We start from the raw sequence: 20,317 nt of genomic DNA, 5'->3' as shown, positions 1-20,317 counted from the left end.
CTAACTGAGCGGCATACAGGATGGCAATGTGTTCTTTCACCGCTCTGTAGCCAGACGTCTGAGACGAAGCTGTTGGTGAGGCTGTTTCTTTCTGAAGGTCTTACGGAAGAATCTATTCCACGCCTCTGCCTTGGATTTTGGGAGTTTGTTGGCCGATTTTGTTGTTCCTTGGCACGTAAATCACAACCCCGATCTCTGTCTTCATCCGTACTTGGCATTTGCCCTCGGTGCCATTCCCCAAATTTCCGCACAAGGACCATGTCCATAACGGATTAGGACCCACCCTCACAACCTCGTCTTAACTCAGTGACCTCCATAAAGACCCTAACTCCAAATAAGGTCACCTTCTGAGGTCCTAGGGGTTAGGGCTTCAAAGAGTGAATTTGGGGGAAACACAATTCAGCCCATGCCCTGTGGCATTAACGGGAAGCTTGCCTGTGGTGGCTGAAATCTTCCTCTCCCTCAACAAAGTCAGCGCACACAGTTGCAAACTCAACATCTTCAGTTCCCGAGCGAAAGCCAACACAGGCAAGAGGGAGAGCTCTGCGTCGTGCTTTCTGCCCCCCGCGTCTGATTCTTCATCCCCACGTCTGCCGCCTCATCCCCTCGCCCCTCCTCCAGAGGCACGTTTGGCCTCCTTCGGATCATCCGGGTCTTGAGTGCGTTTAACAACTGCTTCGGCATCGACCCATGTCTCTGCGTCGCTGCTCTTGGTGCCCCCTCCGTTCCCCTCCTCCTTCATGTTTTTCAAGAGTGGGCCTCCCTGGACAACCGCGTCCACTTCCTGGACACCACATTGGACATATTGAAGGAGCGCCTCATGCCTCCATTGTCTACCCACAATGGCTGCCGTTGGGATGTGGGACAGCAAAGACGCCAGACATATCGTTGACTGCTGCTGAGGGGACCACAACTGATGAAGGGGAGGGACCTGAGACGAGGGTGGTGGCCTCGATGTGTCCGGCTGCAGGGGGACCACAGTGGGCGGTGGTGGCTGAGGTCATGTAGCTACCAGAATCACAAGCCTTGCTTGTGACGGAGAGGGTGAGGGGTATAGACAAGGAGTGGATGGTGAACTCAGCAGCCACTGGAAGTTTCCACAGATTGCTGTTTTTTATTTTGAGCACTGCGACTGAAAGTCCTGCAATTGATTCCCCATTTATAGAATCAATGGGCTCTTGCAGAACAAGAGGCAAAGCATTGCACAGCCAAGTTACACTTAGCTTGCCATTTGGAGTTTCTCAGCAACGGTAACTCACGTCTGTTCCTGGGACTCTGTTCCAAGGCACGGAGTTGAAAACACATGAAAATACACTCTCTTTGGGGTTAGATTCCAAAGAAGATATAATGTAACTTCCTCCCTCTTACCCCATGGAGTTCTAGTACCTGTAGGAAATGTTTTGCCAACTAAGGTTTTAAGATAAGATGGTTTCGTGTTTGCACACATAACTCACAAGATCTTTTTATGCATGCTCAATTAGGTTCAGCCCTCGCCAAGGAGCACAACTCCTCCCCCGGGCGAGTCCCAAGTGGGGCAGGGGACCTACAGGGGAAGTTCAGAGAGAGACCAACTCTCTACTTTACGCTCTCAAGATACGAAGATCAGCCCAAGGCCTCAAAAACAACTCTGAAATTCCCCTCCATTTGTAGAAAAGGACGGGGTTTTGCACAGATGTTTGCAAGCCCAAGAAAAGGGATGCTTCCTGATAGAGAACACATCACAATCCCAGATAGGAAGAGATCGTTGTTGGGGAGGGGTACGCCTTGCATTTTGGGATTTGAGATCCCTCCACAATGCCTGGGGAAGTTTCCTGAGCCACTGATGGTGATTCTGGATATACCTGCCAGCACGGCAGGAGCCAGTACCATGGCTGTAGTCTTACCGTTGTAGAAGACCACAGGGCTTTCTTCCCAATGGTCAGCGAGCCCCCCGAGTGTCCCCCTGTAAGTATGTGGGGCCTCAGCCCCTTTCCCAAGCCCAGACCTCCCAACATAAAACAGGAACACAACATCAAGTCTGATCAGCACCCCGTGATGTACCCAGTACTAGGGCTTCAGTATTTCAGATATCACCTGCCTATCACAGCAGACTACTAAGGCTGTTAATCTGGTTTGTTTCAGAAGCAGACACCTTCTAGAACTTGTATTAATATGGTTTTAAAGATATACATATATTTAAACAAGTTGAGGCATGGATAGCTCATAGACCGCTGTCTACTCTAATAAATGTTCAATGATTATCTGTTTGTATTATTCATTTTGGTGACAGTCTTTATTTCAGACCAAAACTGTAGCTGGAGGGTAGCAGCAGCGGGCACGGCTGAACCCTGGCCTCTCCGTGTTTTCCTGTGTGAATTTCCCTGGCCCCGTATTCGGTTTCAATCTCCTTATCAGACTGATTTGCATCGTTCAGTCATCACACCATTTCCTGGAGAATCTAACCTCAGATTATGTTAAGATTGGTGGTTTTTGATTTTGTTTTTTCTAATTATAAATAGTGTGACCTTGGGCAAATTACTGAAACTTTCCTTCCGGACACTGGCTTCTTTATCTGCAAAACTTCCGTAAACGGACCTCCCGAGGGAGAATAAGTGGGAGTTTCCCAAAGAGACCCCTGCTTTGGCAGCAGGGGGTCCTATTGGCAAAGGCAGCCCTGACTCCACCGTAGGCTCAGCTGTGACCTGCCCTACACATGGGTTGCAGGGAGAGGCAGCTTCTGCTGGGTCCTTCCCTACAATCTTCTTTTGGAGATTTACATGTGGGACCTCCTGGAAGCAAAGATCTTGTAGATGCAAAATCTCTCTTATTTGCAAGGTCTGTGTTGGGGGGTTGCAGGAATTGTCCCTTTTGGGGGGCAGTCTCTCTCTGCTAACTTGATTCTAGTACAGACTCCCCCATCATTGATTTCCTGTTGCATCTTAAGTGACCTTCTCACTTTGACCTTGGCTAAGCTCCCACAGATCGGGAATGGCTAAGGTGAGACTGGAACCCACGACAAACTCCTACACTAAGAAGCGATAGACAGATATATTTCTTCTCAAAACAAAAACAGGGGCACCTGGGAGGCTCAGTTGGTTAAGCGTCTGCCTTCAACTCAGGTCATGATCATGGGGTTCTGGGGTCCAGTCCTTCATTGGGCTCAGGGACTCTGCTTTTCCCTCTGCTTCCATCTGCCACTCCCCCAGGTGTGCTCTCTGTATTAAAAAAAAAAAAAAAAGGCACCACCTGGGTGGGCTCTTTTTCTTCCTTCTTCCTTGCTGTGTGTCATTCGTATGGATCACTGTTGGTGTGACCACGGCTCTGAGCTGACTTGTTAGGGGTCTCACTCACATCGGCAATATGGAGTTCCCACTGCTGGTATGCTCAGCGCCTGGTTAAGGGACTAAAGTGTTTGTTTTACTTATTTGCATTTAGAGTTAATCACCTTTATTTATTTATTTTTAAAGCTGGTTTGTTTGTGTCTTTGGGTCTGGTCTGTAAAACAGGTAATCTTTTATTCTTACTTCCTGGAATACTATATTTCACTTAGACATTACAGAGAAGTGTGTATAGGTCTTGAGAATTACAAGAGTGCTTTATTCTGAAGCATAACGTGTCAAATCATGGTAGAACAGGACAAAACTCTATATCCCAATGTTTTTGTGCCAACTTACATCGGCTCGCCCTCAGACTGACTTCTATCTTCGCTATTGGTGGTTTTTAAAAAATTTTTTAAATTTTTAAATTACTTTTCAGTGTACTAGAATTCATTGTTTATGCATCACACCCAATGTTCCATGAAATACGTGCCCTCCACAATACCATCACCAGGCTGGCCCAACTTCCCACCCCCCGCCCCTTCAAAACCCTCAGATTGTTTTTCGGAGTCCATAGTCTCTCATGGTTCATCTCCCCTTCCAAGTTCCCTCAACTCCCGTCTCCTCTCCATCTCCCCTTGTCCTCCATGCTATTTGTTATGCTCCACAAATAAGTGAAACCATATGATAATTGACTCTCTCTGCTTGACTTATTTCACTCAGCATAATCTCTTCCAGTCCCATCCATGTTGATAAAAAAGTTGGATATTCATCCTTTCTGATGGAGGCATAATACTCCATAGTGTATATGGACCACATCTTCCTTATCCATTCGTCCGTTGAAGGGCATTTTGGTTCTTTCCACAGTTTGGTGACCATGGCCATCGTTGCTTTGAACACTGGGGTACAGATGGCCCTTCTTTTCACTACATCTGTATCTTTGGGTTAAATATCCAGTAGTGCAATTGCAGGGTCATAGGGAAGCTCTATTTTTAATTTCTTAAGGAATCTCCACACTGTTCTCCAAACTGGCCGCACCACCTTGCATTCCCACCAACAGTGCAAGAGGGTTCCTCTTTCTCCACATCCTCTCCAACACACAATGTTTCCTGTCTTGGTTTGTTTTTGTTTTTGTTTTTGTTTTTTTTGCCATTCTAACTGGTGAGGTGGTATCTCAATGTGATTTTAATTTGAATCTCCCTGATGGCTAATGATGATGAACATTTTTTCATGTGTCTGATAGCTATATGTAGAAGAATGAAATGACCATTCTCTTATACCATACACAAAGATAAACTCGAAATGGATAAAAGACAGGAATCCGTCAGAATCATAGAGGAGAACATAGGCAGTAACCTCTTCGATATCAGCCACAGCAACTTCTTCTAAGATATGTCTCCAAAGGCAAAGGAAACAAAATCGAAAATGAACTTTTGGGACTTCATCAAGATCAAAAGCTTCTGCACAGCAAAGTAAACAGTCAACAAAATAAAGAGGCAACCCATGGATTGGGAGAAGATATTTGCAAATGACAGTACAGACAAAAGGCTGATATCCAGCATCTATAAAGAGCTTCTCAAACTCAACATACACAAAACAGATAATCATGTCAAAAAATGGGCAGAAGACATGAACAGACATTTCTCCAATGAAGACATACAAATGGCTATCAGATGCTATTGGTGTTTTAAGTTTTATTCAAAAATCAAGAATTAGAAAGACGACTTAGAGTTGTAGAAATTTTACTGAAGAATTGCAGAATCAGATCCACTGACACTGTGGAATGAATAGGCTTCTTGATCTTCATTTATGGCACCACAGTGTCCCCTAGGAACCAGGAAAGTGCTGTGATTAGTACTACTTTCCTACATGTGAGACTCTGAACAAAAACTTATACATTAAATATTGCAAGTTCAGCTAAAAAAGACAGAGTCAGGTAAAGCTACTGTTTAGTATTGTCACCTACCTAAAAAATCTGTATTATTCAATTTGCCTAAAATCAATATCCTTAAAACAACAACTGATCTTTCCAATATTTGGGAAGGAACTCACTGAACTTCGTAAAACAAAAATTTGTACAAATTGTGAAAGTTTGGAGAACAAACTGTATATATTTCTTGGCATTTGGAGAACAAACATTCTTTTCTGTGTCCTTATCTTTTAAAATAGCTGAATGTTTTCCCCCCAATAATTGCTACATGAAGTCATCATTCAGATAAGTATATAATTCTTGGAATAACTTGAAAAAAATAAACTATAAATACAAACTTCCTTAAGGGAGGAAAGTCCTGGAAATATTTTGGTGGCTCTTACATCTAAGTATGCTTATTCTATTATTTTTTCCCTACCTCATCATCATACTGTTTGTCTAGGCTTAGGATATCTAAAAGCCACAATCTATAGTTATATATAGGTATAGTTATTTTTCAATGGGTCTTCTCTACATTATGTCTCCTCTCTCCCAAGCAAACATCATGTGTACACAGTGGTTTGCAGCAAGAGTCCAATACCTGAATGATTCCAGGGAAAGGACAAGAAAGACTTCATTGGAAGCCAGAGCTTTGGCATGTTTAACAGATGTGTGGAAAAAGTTACCCACAAGGAAATTCTTTAAAAGAAGAAGTGCCCATTTCAGGCTGAATATAGCCTGAAAAGGTGGTGATCCAAACTTAGTATGACTTGGAACATAAGAGTGAAAAGAAAGGCAGACTATGCAGTTATATAATAAGAATGACTTCAGGGGTGCCCTGGTGGCTCAGTGGGTTAAGCCGCTGCCTTCGGCTCAGGTCATGATCTCAGAGTCCTGGGATTGAGCCCCGCATCAGGCTCTCTGCTCAGTGGGGAGCCTGCTTCCTCCTCTCTCTCTGCCTGCCTCTCTGCCTGCTTGTGATCTCTCTCTGTCAAATAAATAAATAAAATCTTTAAAAAAAAAAAAAAGAATGACTTCAATGTAAATCAAAGCCTAAATAAGATCATTTAATCCTGATCTATGTTGGTTTCTAATTCATCATTATTTTTAAAAAGTTGGAGAATGATTTGCACTTTGGAGGTGTCAACCCACCAGAAATCATGTCAATTTCATTGACACCAGTATGTTGTTTAGGTGCCAACAACACAAACTTGCATGAGAGGAAAATGCTCCTATCTCCTTGAAACTTATCTTCTTTAATAGGTGGAGAGAGAAAATAAGACTGAGATAAAACAAAAGCAAAAATATCTAGGGAACAATAAGTGCTATAAAACAAATATATGGAAATCAATCAATAAAAAGAGTAATGCATCATTACCAAATGCAGATTCTTCCAGAGATAGGTTTGTCTAACAGTTGAAAATCATTCAGTGTGATTCATCATGTTAATAAAGTATAGAAAAAATTTAGATCATTTCAATAGACACAGAATAAGAAAAACTTGTCAAAATTCAACACCTAGTTAGCATAAAGGGAACTTCTGGTTAATAAAAGCAAAACACTAAATGCTTTTTTCCCTCTGAAATAGGGAATGAAACAAGAATGTGGCTCTTACCACTGCTCATCAACATTTTATTGGAGGTGCTAGCCAGTGCAATAAGATAAGAAAAAGAAATAAAAAGCATGTAGATTGGAAAGAAAAAATGGAAACTGCATTTTTAGATGACATGATCATATAAGGGAACCTTATGAAATCTTAAAAAAAAAAAAAAAGAGCAACATGAGGTTACCAGAGACTGAAGTAAATGCAATGTGGGATCCTGGGTTGGACTAGAAAGATCAGCAGCAGGATTGATGAAACGGGAATAAGTTCCATAGATTAGTTAATAGCATGGCCCCAGTGATGTTTTCCTAATTTTGACATTACTGTGATTATGTAAAATGTTAACATTAGGGGAAGCAGAGTGAAGGGCATATGGGAATTCACTGTGCTATTTTTGCCATTTTTTTCTGTTGGCCTAAAATTACTTCAAAATTAAATGATTTTGTAAATGGAGGGGGAAAAAAAGCTCATAGAATTAATAAGTAATTTATAAAAAGGTTACAATTTTTTAAAAAACACTTGTGTATTTTTTAAAAGATTTTATTTATTTATTTGACAGACAGAGATCACAAGTAGGCAGAGAGGCAGGCAGAGAGAGAGGAGGAAGCAGGCTCCCTGCTCAGCAGACAGCCCAATGTGGGACTCCATCCCAGGACCCTGGGATCGTGACCTGAGCCAAAGGGAGAGGCCTTAACCTGCTGAGCCACTCAGGTGCCCCCCTGCGTGTATCTACTTACTAGGAATAATAATTGGAAAACAAAGCACGATTACCATTTAACATGACATGTACAAGAACTACATATTGAAAACTATGAAATATTGTAAAAAAGAAATTGAAGATGAGCTAAATAAATGGAGAGATATGCCATATTCACCAAATGGACAACTGAAGATTATTAAGATATCAATTCTTCCCAAACGTGGTCTATAGTTTCAGTGCAATGCATTAAAAAAAAAATCCTTGCAGGCTTTTTGTAAAATTGACAATTTGATTTTAAAGTGAATATGGAAAAGCAAAAGACCTAAAATAGCCAAAGTTTTTCAGAAAAAGAACAAAGTTGGAGGACTTACAGTATCTGATTTCAAGACTTAATATAGATCTATGTAATCATGGCAGGATGGTATGGACATAAGCAAGACATAGAGATCAATGGAAAAGAGCAGGGTCCCCAAAGAGATCCATGCACGCACAGCCACTGGACTTTAGACAAAGGTGCCAAGTAATTCACTGGAAAAAGACAGTCTTTTCCAAACCTGGTGCTAAAACAATCAGACATCATAGTACAAAAAAAAAAAAAAAAAAAAACCCAGAAAGAAAAACCCTCAACCCTTACCCACCACATCCAAAATTAACTTGAGGTGGATAACAGATCAAAGACAAGAGTAAGATTGAGATAGACCCAGGCAGAATTGCTTGCTCTACTTCAATGACTGTTATCTCTTTTCCTGAGTGTCAAAATCTGAATTCACATAAATTATGTGCCTGATGTGTGTGTGTGTGTATGTATATTTTTTTAAAAAGCCTGTTTCTACTTGCCATTTCTCTGTATACATCACATTATTTCTGTGCTGCCTTGAAAGATACTATCTGAGTAATGTCCACATAAAGGACCCATTTTAAATACCACCCATCATCCTGAGCCCCATGGACAAGGAACACAGGACAATGTTCTTCCAGAAAGAGATGATAGAGATGTTTGCATTGAGAGGAGCTGACGGCTTGTCCCACCTTCCTTGTCTAATATCCTAAGTCTGCTGGACCCTTGCCCTTACCTTAAGACAAAACCAGTTTTCAAATGTCTTTGAAGGAAACTTTCATGGGACAGTGGCAGATTTTACTTTCTTCCTCCTGTTGGCAAATCTCATTCCTGCCTTTGTTTCACTGCAGGAGGGCCGTGTATGATCAGCCCTCCCTTTCCGGTGCCTCAGCAGCCAAGCGAGGAGTCGTCCCACTTGGAACATGTCTTCAACCTGCTTCTTGTCACCCATCTCCTCTAAAGCGGCTGTCTGTGGGATCCAGTCCACGCTAAAAGTTAACAGAAAATCAAGGAGGTGGATAAACTTGTAAGTTCTCTCCTCACATTCTCATACACCTCATCTCTGAACACCAATAGTTGGGCCACAGGAGAGTTTTCTGAGCCCCTGGCTGTTTATAGAGTCCCTGCCTAGCATTGTCGAGATCATTCCCCTTTCTTGCATTTGTTACAATGTTCATGGTGTATACACTGACCTTCTGTATGCCCGTCTCACTGCATTGGGTCTCCCACAAGGGAGGGACCCCATCTGTTCATTTCTGTAACCTCAACATCTAGCAAAGAGCTGAGGCCATGGCAGACATGCCCCCATGGATGTATATATGAATGTGTGCGGTGTTCTTCCTTAGAGTTCTCCCTGCACTTAAGTTCACTAAAACAACCTACCCATATAACAAGCTTCCATGCTAGCAGCTTTTGCCAGCAATGTCAATTCTTGCAAAACATGCAAAGCAAATGTTTAATGGTTAGTCCATCCCATAGGGTGCGTCCGTAGATAAGAGAAAGTGAAAAGTTTGTCCACATACCAGTCAAATGCTAGTCTCATCCTGTCCCTACATCCCAACCCTAAACGTGCCAGCTTCTTGCCTCTGTATTTATGGCTCCACACTGCTCTGCCACCAGACCACATGACCTTGAGTGACTCCCTTTAAGCCCTTTCTCTTTAACTTTCCACAAGTGGAATAAGCCACTGGGTAAGCCCTCCATCTGGTGAGCTAGCTGGGATACACCTTCGAGAGATGGCCAACTCCCTACTTCCCACATTCTCTTTTTGGTGGTTTATTTCTCCGATGGGGCATGTAGCAACCCATATAGGGGACACGGTTGAATCAGATGTCAGTGAGGCATGGGGCACAACAAGACAAGAATGGGATCTGGGCCTTTTGTAACCCTCACCATCAGGAGAGGGCAAGTAACACCACAACCCTACTATCTTAACTTGAGTTGGTTACAGGGAGAACCACCTTTTCTCCTATCGTATTTGTGTTCTGATGTCACAAGGACTGATAGGCAGAAAGGAGCATTCCAAATATGGGAAGTCTGCCCACCCCGTCTCCTGCCTTGTCTGGTTGTAGTGGGACCGGCAGAATCACGGTTGGGTTTTCCTGGCGCCATCGTCATGCCAGGCTAACACAGGAAGTTGTTATTTAGAGATAAGGGAAACCACAGTTAACACCCTCCCTCCATAATCTGATGGAGTCTCAGAACTGCGAAGTAATTTCTGTCTCAGTCTATGGAAAATTAAGCGTTTCTCCAGCCTTACTCATCAGGGAAGCCATTAAGCCAAGTGGACTCAGCCATTGTCCCAGCTACGAGCTCAGGCAGATATAAACTTCTGGCTTCATGGGAAGAGGGCAGATTTCATGAGCACGGACCTAGTGGTGGCTCCGCTGTGACAGAGGGACAACAAAATGCCACTCACTCCACAGCAGCGAGTCAAGGAAGAGAGGGTCATTTAAAGCTAGAAAGGAAGGAGTTGGTTTAAAATGAAAACACTTGAAGGCAATTCTGTCGAGACAGGAAGGAGACTCAAAGACTGGTAGCTGCCACAGGATTAACTGTAAATGGGCACAAGGGCTCTTTTTAGGGCAACAGAAGCGTTCCAAACTGAATTATAGAGACAGTTGCGCAACTTGGTAAAGTTACTACAAGTCATTGGATTATGTGCCTCAACAGGTGAATTTCATGGTAGGTAAAGTTTACCTCGATAAAGTTGTTTTTTTAAAAAATTAAACTGTTGGGACTTCTGGCTGGCTCAGTCAATGGAGTATGTGACTCTTGATTTTAGGGTCATGAGTTTAAGCCCCATGCTGGGCATAGAGCTTATTTTATTTATTTTTTTAATTAAACTGTTGAGCATGCTACCTCCTTCAAAGGACACTGTGATGCACGTCTCACTCTCCTGCAGGAAAAGTGCCAAATCTTCAGCGTGGTCCAGCAGGCTCTCCTGATTTTTGCTGCCTCCGTCTCTGGCCTTTTACCCGTCACATCCCCACACTCCCGCTGCTCCTGCAAACCCGGTGTTTTCAGTTGCTTGGATTCACCAGCCTCTCCCAGCTCTCTCCCCTTTTCTGTTTCCTCTGTGTGAAAACCCCTCCGGTCCACCTAATTTGTCCCTTGCGGGTTAGTGCTGATGTCGCTTCCTCTCTAGAGCAATCAGATGGACCCCCATCTTTTAGGTGGGAAGGGGCAGGACTGCCTAGGCTTAGGAATGCTGGGCCTCATGGACCTCATCTAAGCTCCATTTCTTGGGATTTAGCTTCCTTTTGGGAGTGGTGTCTCACTGTTGCTGACTCCAGGGTCCTGGCCTCAGAGCACTACCCACTTTCCCTGCCCCTGTCCTTCCCCTCAACCCCAAGGTCGCCTTACGGCTGAGACCAGACTGGAGTAGTGAGCGCCTGGGCTCGCTGTTCAGGGACGCAGACACGATCAGTACGGAGCATGGAATGATGAGATGCAGCTCATCCCTGGCTGTGAACGACCCCAGGGGCTCTAGGTCTGGCTCCTGGTTCTTGACTTGCTCCCAGCCTTCTCCGCATGGCAGAAGTCACTTTCCCTCCCCACCAAGGCACCTGCCAGAAGGGCTAGACCTTCTAAGAGCTAAGATGCAAGAGAGTGAGACCCAGAAGGGGCAATAATCTCCTCTCCTGTTTAAGTCCTTCTTCCATAGGCCCTTTTCCTGCCTGAGGACTGGCCTCTCCCTTATGCCTTCAGGGAGACGCTTCCAATTCTACGCACAGTGCCGTGGCTTCACCTAAGCGATTGGATCAATCAACCAGAACAGAAACCAGCCCTGGAGATGAACGCTGTCGGGAGCTGAGGGCTGTTTTTGCTCACCGCCCCCTCCCCCTACCTTTTACTCCCCAGCTGGCAGAGGTGGATCTTGAACCCCTGGCCCAGAGCTTCTAGTTCACTGTATAGTTAAGTTTGGGGTTTGTTTGTTTGTTTCCTTCCATAAGTATTTATTGAGTGCCTTCTATGTGTCAAGGACCATGGTGGGGGCTTGGAAAATAGCAATCAGGAAGCAAAGTTCTTGGGCTCTTGGAGCTTATCTTCTAAAATGAGAGAGGGGAGGGGCTAATAACATAACTACAGACGGGCCTGCGAAGAGCCCAGCAGAAATTGTGGAGAAACCTAGAAAACTCACACAGGTGGGAATACCATCACCCTGGCTTAGATTCTCGAGTTTGATTAAATCATCCCTCTGGGACTTGAACTTCCCCAGATAATCACTTGTTGCCCTCCAGACAGGAAAAGAAGCGGCAGCCCTGCTTCCAATACCTCCATGTGTCCAAACCCTTTCCTAGAGGTCAAGATGTGAAATGGGCTTCCCCTCGCTTTGTATTACAGGTCACAGAAGACCTCGTGTTTAAGAAACGGTTTGTACCAACTGTGCTTGAGCCGCCGTCTACCCCAATCCTTCTGCCAGACGAAGGAAACTGGAGAAGCTGGGAGCGGGGTTTGAGAAGCAGGTTGGTATACAGCAGCGCCAGTCCTGGTCACAAGCCTCCTGGGCTGACCCTGCCACCTGATTTCCCCCCAGGGACCAACCAGCTGCCTTTTGCACTCCCCTGTGGACATCACTCACCTGGGCAACTTGTTGAAATGCAGATCAAGATTCAGCAAATCTGGAGAAGGGCTTGAGATTCTGCATTTCTAACATGCTCCCAGGCAATAGACACCACGGCTGCCGGTCCACGGAATAGACGCCACGGCTGCCGGTCCACAGACCCCACTCGGACTAGCATCCCCTGTTGAGTGGTCCCACACTGAGTCGCCGCTTTGGTTCTCTGGGCCTAGCAGCACTGACATCACCTGGGAGCTTGCTGTAAGTGCAGATTTTTAGGTTCCACCTCAGATCTACCAAATAAGACTTGGCACCTTAAGAGGATATATCCAGGAGATTATTTGCGTGTTAACTTTGGAGAAGTGCTGGTCTAGAAGACCTTCCCAGGGCTCTGATCTGCCTAGAGTCAACGGTTTTGTAGAGGAAACTATGATTTTAAAGTACACAGCTTTTCATATGAAGACTGTGTCCTATGCAAAGCTGGAGAGGGGAGATGGCAGACAGGGCTTTGGAGAGACGACTTGCAATGAGCAGAAGGACCCACCAGAGGGAACCAGAGCCCAGGTGGTGACTGCAGGGTGGGCTCTGGGGAGGAGAAAAGTCCTGCTTGGGAAAAGTGTGCCCACATGCTATTTCTTGGTAACCATGTAAAATTAAGCTGAAAAGTATACTTTAGAAAAAAAAAAGATGGAAAATAATTGAGAATTGTGGCTGAAAAACAGAATCGGAAGTTAAGAAAGTTCAAAAGAAAAAAACCCAAGGTTTTAGAGACTGTAGAATATCATTATGAAGATATAAGTGACGGGGTACCTGTGTGGCTCAGTGGGTTAAAGCCTCTGCCTTTGGCTCTGGTCGTGATCCTGGGGTCCTGGGATCGAGCCTTGTGTCCGGCTCTCTGCTAGGCATCGAGCCTGCTTCTCTTTCTCTCTCTCTGCCTATTTGTGATCTCTGTATGTCAAATAAATAAATAAAGTCTTTTTTTAAAAAAAGATACATGTGACATAATCTAGGAGAATATCGTTTCTATCTGGGGTAGGAAATGATTTCTTAAACAAGGCATGGGAAGTACTAACCATTCAGGGAAAGACTGGTAAATTGGGAGTGCACCTGGCATAAGAGACACCTGTAAGAAAGGAGAACGCCAGGTCAACAGTAGGAGGACGTGTGTGCCAAGTATGGAACTGGTGAAGGGCTTCCATCAAGAATACATAAGGACGGGACTGGAAGAGATTATGCCGAGTGAAATAAGTCAACCAGAGAGAGCCAGTTATCATACGGTTTCACTTATTTATGGAGCATAACAAATAGCATGGAGGACAAGGGGAGATGGAGAGGAGAAGGGAGTTGGGGGAAATTGGAAGGGGAGGTGAACCATGAGAGACTATGCACTCTGAAAAACAATCTGAGGGTTTTGAAGGGGCGGGGGGTGGGAGGTTGGGGTACCAGGTCGTGGGTATTAGGGAGGGCACGGATTACATGGGGCACTGGGTGTGGTGCAAAAACAATGAATATTGTTACGCTGAAAAAAAAAAAGAATACATAAGGATGGGGTGCCTGGGTGGTGCAGTCCATTGGGCATCTGCCTTTGGCTCAGGTCACGATCCTGGGGTCCCTGGATCGAGCCCCTGCACTGGGTTCCCTGCTCAGCAGGGGTATGCTTCTACCTCTACCCCTCATCCCACTCTATTCTCTCTTTCTCTCTGTGTGTGTGTCTCTCCCTCAAATAAATAAATAAAATCTTTAAATCAACAAGGAAACAAAAGCTCATTAGGAAAAAATGCACAAAAGACTAGGACAGATCTTTCACAAAGGGTCATCTCAATGGCCAACAAAAAAAGCATTTGGTCTCATGTTACCCAGAAAAATGCAAATTAAAGCTACTGTGAGTTACCACAACATACCCACCAGTGTTGACAAGGGGGAATTACTGGTGGGATTGTGAACTGGTAGAAACCTTGGACTAGAGCTGAGAATTTTGTAGGAAATCGAAGATACACATACCCTAGAGCCCAGGGCCTCCACTCCTAGACCTGCACCCACGGAAAAGCACACACATAACCCAAGGAGACATGTACAAGAATGTTCCCCAACTCGGAAGCAGCAGAAGATGGATTAAGCAACCATAACATAATCATAATCATAATCATAACATAAACAGTGAAAATGAGCCAAAGTCAAGCATATCAGTAAGTCTGAAAAACATAATGTTCAGGGAGAAAAGCAGACCCAGGAAACACATGCTATATGAATCCATTACTAGAAAGTTCCAAAGTGGGATAACAGCAAAAAAACAAAAATCAAAAAACAAAACAAAAAAAACCCCAAAACCCCTGCTGTTAAAAGACTACAAAACAAAACAAAACAAAACAAAAAAAACCACAACATTTAAACTAATCTTTAAAAACCTAGTAAATATAAATAGGTTTGATGGTTAATTTTATGGGTCAGCTTGGCTGGGCCATGGTCTGATGAATGACTCTGGATGGTTCTGTGAAGATGTTTCTGGATAAGATTAACATTTAAATCAGTGGACTTTGGATAAAGCAAACTGCCCTTCATACCATGGGTGGGCCTCACCCAGTCAGCTGAAGCCCTGAACAAAAGAAAGACTGATGTACCCCAAACTAGAAGAAATCCTGGCAGCAGGCCTGACTTGCAACAGGGGCTCTTCCCTGGGTCTCCAGCCTGCCGGTCTTCTAGTCTCACGATCACGTGAGCCACTTCCTTAAAATCTCTTCTCTGTCTCTCTGAACAACCCTGACCGGTACAGTAGGTAAAAACAGATGAAATGCATACAAAAGGTAAAGGCTACAAGGCAGAGACATAACACGAACATGAAAGGAAAACCCCCAGAATTGCAGGTAAATGTAAACATGAAGGTAAAACCCAGATGACAGGCAGTGGAAAAGGAAGCGTGGAAAACGAGCCAGCTCGTGAGGTAGATGACTGTGAATGAAGATGAGCCCCAAACCAAGTAACAATCAGGAATAAATTTGATGTAAAAATGATCCCAGAGAAATACCTAAAAACAAAACAAAACAAAAAAAGCTTGGGGATGCAAATGAGAGAGAGAGAGAGAGAGAGAGAGAGAGAGAGAGATGGATGTGAGCTCCAAGCAGGTTAGTGGCTCAGTGCAGGAAGCATTGGTTTCCCCAGGGGGTGAAGACCTGTTGCCACGGTGACAGCCTCCCAGGCAGCGCAGCAGGGTGTCCCCTTTCTCACCCTCTTTCCCTGATGTCTGGAGAAGCTGGGTCCTGTCCACGGCACCCTTTCCTGTCCGTACATTTTGGGATGGGACCTTAGATCCTTCCCCTAAGCATCTGGAAGTGACCAGGCTGCTGGCACACGGCTGGACCAGGAGGATTCCCAATCAGCCTCCCAGAGTAACAGGGGCCAATGTTTCCATGTATTTCCTGCTTGTCTGTTTCCTTCTAACATATTTGTGTATCGACAGCATCCGGATCATCCTCTGTATAAATAGTTGTGTATCCTGCTGCTGTTAAAGATCACATGACATCACACATACATTATTGGAAATTTGTCAAAGACTTGCTTTTGCATTGGTATAGAATATTGCGACATAGATCGTGCACCGGCTGTTTCACACACATGTCTGAGCGCATGTAACGTGTCCGGTGTTGTGCAGCTCCTGCGAGGCCACTCTCTATTAGCAGCTAGTGTGGAGCCGACAGCTTTGTCACTGAACACAGAGCAGGAGGAGGCATTTTCTTCACTGCTAAGAGGTGCTGTTGGCAGATTCCTGGGTTTGGAGCTGTTCAGGTGACTGAACTTGCCCATGTGCGTGGGAGGAGCCCTGTTGTGTTTTCGATGGCTCACATGGATATGAGCACTGGACCACTTCCTAAACATCCCCACTCTGAATTTCCTAGTGGGGTCAAAGGCAAATTTTAGGGTCCACACTTGTCAGAACATGGAAGTCTTCTTCTGTGAGCTGCTGTCTCCTTTTCAATTTTTTCAGTGGGTGAGACACTCAATATAGTTCTAATTTCAAGTCAGAATAATGTGTACAACAAAAGGCTCATTCCCACCACTTCCTTATCTGCGAGGTACCCACCTCCGGTAACCATTTTTATTTTATTTTATTTTATTTTTTGGTGTGTATTATTCTAGATTTTCTTTATGCAAATACAAATGTATATGCTTATTTGTTCCTTTCCCACTCTAAAAGTTAGTCTACAACTTATTGCACCTTCCTTTGCACATTTATCCAGGAACCATATTTAACCATATTTCTGTACAAATAAAGACCTTCCTTCCTTGATCTTTATTACTGGGGCATAGCATCCCACTGTATGGTTGGCCGTAACTCTCTAACCAACTCTGTTCATGGACCTTTGAGTTTGTCATTAGGTTTGTCATCCCAAACAGGCTGTGTTGACTGACCTTGTGCATATTTTACTTTATACACAGAATTACTGGGTTAAGGATAAATGCATTTTGGGGCGTGTATTTATTTATTTATTTTTCTTTTCTTTTCTTTTTTTATTTTTCAGTGTAAATGCATTTGCAATGTTTGGTATCTGTTGTCACATTACTTTTTGTAAGGGTTGTGCCAACGTCCATTTGCACCAGGGACACTCTTGGTCCCACCTCTGGCCGGAGGCCCAGGATGATTGCTTATTGAGTCCGCAGGCCGAAAATCGGCTCTATGAGAAGCCCGGTGCTAGGCCACAACCACCGAAGAATAAGAGGCTGCTGGTACTTCCCTTTGAGCAGAGGAGAGACGGACCTATTAGATAACAAAGTCAGTTTGTGACAGAGGACGTGATGATACCAGGACTAACACAGACAAAGGGCTGATTTATTCTGCAAAGAAATCTTCAGGGGAGGCACAGGTGAGCTGGGCCCTGAGCGACAAGCAAGTTGTCAAAAGGAGGAGAGGCACCTGACACCTGGGGGCAGCATGAACATCAGCCGAGAGCCATGGATATCCAAGAGCCATGGATAGCTGACTTGGATGGAGCATGAGGAATTAAGATCGGAGAGGCAAGCGAAGCCCAGAGAGACTGAGCCGTCATCCTGAAGGGACTGAGCATCTCTGGGGCTTGTTCGTGGCAGTCACATGGTCAGATCGTCCCCTCAGCCACGTGGTCTGCCCACTCTGTTCCCCTGGACTCCGGCACTGCAGGAACGTGGTAAGGCTTGTCGGTTTCACCCCGGGGCATCATGTGATGCCTAAACTCAGACCTCACAATAGCCCCCAAGGAGGTCAGTTATGATGCAAGAGAAGTTTGTGACTGTCCCTTGGGCTCCCATTACACTGTCCTAGAAGGCAACTGCAGGCTCTGACACCTCCCATCCTAGCCTAGCGTGGCAGTATGATCAGGGAATGGGAGAGCGGCTGTCAGAAGGCGGGAAGGCAGAGGACCCGAGAAAGGAAGGCTGCCGAGGGCACGTGGAGTAAGAATGGAACGCCGGTCAGAATTTGCACCACGAACGACTCCTTTCGGGATAAAGACTCCCTGTGCTGCCAACCGGGTCTATGCTCTGCTTCGCCATTGGAGTGAGTGTAGCCTGTGCTTCTGGTCCTTTCTTTCCTCCCCCCACGTCCCCACTGCCCACCCCCAAACGAGCCAAAGGGAGGAGCCCACCCCAGCCCAGTGGTCCTAGCCTGACGCATGCAGAGTCACCCTGAGGTTTTCCACCCCAAAACTAAAGGCAGGACGCCCCTTCCTGGAGTCCTGCTTTACCTGCCTCTCTGCCTTTCAGGATATGGACCAAATTCTACAAATCAGATCCACGCATTGCCCTTGGGAAATACTCCCCCTTGGAGAAAGAGATCCTAGTAAGTGTCCTAGGGGTTATTCACAGAGAGGCCCTCCCTGAAGCTGGACAGTAGATGGGGGGGTGGTGGGGTCGGGGGGATGGAGTCAGAGGTTCAAACCCTACCAGACATGGAGACACAAGTCTCCCAGTGGCCTTGAGTTGGCTGCGTCCGCTCGAGGCTCCCATGTTTGCAGAGCCAATCCTCTCCTGATTCAAAGTCCTGATCAGGAATATAACTGAGTGCTGACCGGGGACAGGGGCTTCCCTTGCAGGAGCCGCTTTCATATGTAAGGCCTCGCCATTGCCCTGTCTAAGTGGGCACCATTCTTTCCAACTCACTGCAGAGGAGGAGACACAGGATCGGAACCCGGCCTATCTGACCCTACAGCTCCTCCCAGTTTCCCAGCGCACAGGGGCTCAGACACTCAGCCACGGGCGGTGGGGTAGGTGCCTCGAGGCAATTCCTCCTGTGGGTGCCCCCTGCTCCTGTCCCGTTGAGACTTTAACCGTCCCCTTCACATCGTCAGCGTCTGGGTGGTGTTCACACCATCGCGGCCAAGAGACTGCTGACTCACAAGCAAGAGGAAGAATGGAAAATGCTCAAGGAGCTCCAGTCACTGTCTTCGGACTATAAGCGGGCGATGGAGTATAGAACCCAGCACACACCTCCCTGTGCCACCTGTAGGCGCCTAGAAAAAATATGGACGGCAAAGGTGATGGTGCCCCCAGAGGAGTTAAGAATGCCGCAGCGCGAGAAACTCACCATCATCAAACACGTAGAACGGATGCAGCTTGCTCGAGCCCTCAGAAACCGGCAGCTCTTGCCCTACATCGAGAGGTTTCGGGGCTCTGGCTTTCTGTCTGGAGGGGGCATGACCCCAAAGGCCAAGGACAAGACGAGGGATGACGAGGAGGACGAGGACGCTGATTTCTGCTGCAACGCCAAGCAAGAGGAGAGAGGCGACGCAGAGAACACAGCCACCAAAAGACAAGAAATAAACATGAGCGTCATTTTCAAGTCAGAAGAGCCAAAAAAGGGTTTCTCACACCACCCAAGTGACCGGAAACCATTCTTCCCCACCAGGAAAGCGGAGCGGTCCATCACTGGCTTAACCAACCGGAATCTTCTCCACGTAGCAGACTTCCCTGGCGATCTCATGCTGATGAATCAGGATTTCATTTCACGGGGAGCCCTCCACACTGAGGCCACCAAGACCAGCTTCCTGGGGGGAGAGAGCATCTGGAAGGAGTAAAAGCACAAATCCTCTCATCAGCATTAAAGTCCTCCTTATGCCCAAGGTGGCCGAGTGTCCTGGTCCTTATTACTCCCGTGGCTCTGCCCCAGACCCCGGCTCCCCGGGGCCCCTCCAGGGGAGACCTACAGGCAGAGACTTCCTGGTGTCAGGCATCCCTTGGTTCTTGGCTCTCGGCTGCCACCCTCATCCAGAGCCCGGGACTTTCCAGGATGCAGACCCCTCCTTTGCACCCAGTGCCACGGGACTTGTGTTTCTTCCCCCTGCTGGTGAGACACATCACCCTTCTAGGTCCTGGCTTAAAACAACACTCGTTAATTCAACTTGTAATTCCGGGGCTCAGCAATTTTGGTTGGGTTCAGTCTGTTCCCTGCAGGTCAGTTAGGTGATTCTCCCGGGTGTGGACAAGCATCGGCGGGGTCCATGGGAGGGACTGGCTGCAGGGTTCCTTGGTGCAGCAAGCTGGCCGAGGCTTGCTCACAGCCCCCATGGGACCCGGGGAGGGGGGTAAGTGGCTGTGTGCATGGCCCTTGGAGGCAAGACTCAGAACTGGCACCATCAGCCAATGCAGGACATGCGGCTGGTCCAGAGGCAAGGGTGGCCCCACAGACTTCATCTCTGGATGGGAAGAGTTGCAAAACCACACTACAAAGGCATGAACACAGGGCAGCCAGTATGGTGGGGACCCTGACTGGAATCCATCTCCCACAGAGTCCCGGGAGCTGATACCAGCCCTTAGCCCAGATGGGGGAGAGAGCGCTCCTCAAGAAGGCTGCCCAGACCCAAAGTCTGGAGGTCAGTTCCCTGCTTCCCACAACTTGCTGAGGTCCACAACTTCTCCCTCGGAAGGTAGAGCCGGCTCATTCCT

At 46.1% G+C, this 20,317-nt stretch overlaps 1 protein-coding gene across 1 annotated transcript; it reads left to right on the top strand.

Annotated features, from left to right (window-relative positions):
• Window positions 1-17,676: 17,676 nt before the first annotated feature.
• On the top strand, window positions 17,677-19,489 carry C14H10orf120 (chromosome 14 C10orf120 homolog). The gene is made up of 3 exons (XM_032314005.1): window positions 17,677-17,933; window positions 18,140-18,215; window positions 18,724-19,489. The coding sequence occupies exons 1-3, from the start codon at window positions 17,749-17,751 to the stop codon at window positions 19,447-19,449; spliced, it is 987 nt and encodes a 328-aa protein (XP_032169896.1). The 5' UTR covers window positions 17,677-17,748; the 3' UTR covers window positions 19,450-19,489.
• Window positions 19,490-20,317: the final 828 nt, after the last annotated feature.

The sequence above is a fragment of the Mustela erminea genome, chromosome 14 (assembly GCF_009829155.1).
Source record: "Mustela erminea isolate mMusErm1 chromosome 14, mMusErm1.Pri, whole genome shotgun sequence".
Classification (NCBI taxonomy): Eukaryota; Metazoa; Chordata; class Mammalia; order Carnivora; family Mustelidae; genus Mustela; species Mustela erminea.
The sequence above is the reverse complement of the archived record's forward strand: the minus strand, read 5'-3'. Positions and strand labels throughout refer to the sequence as shown.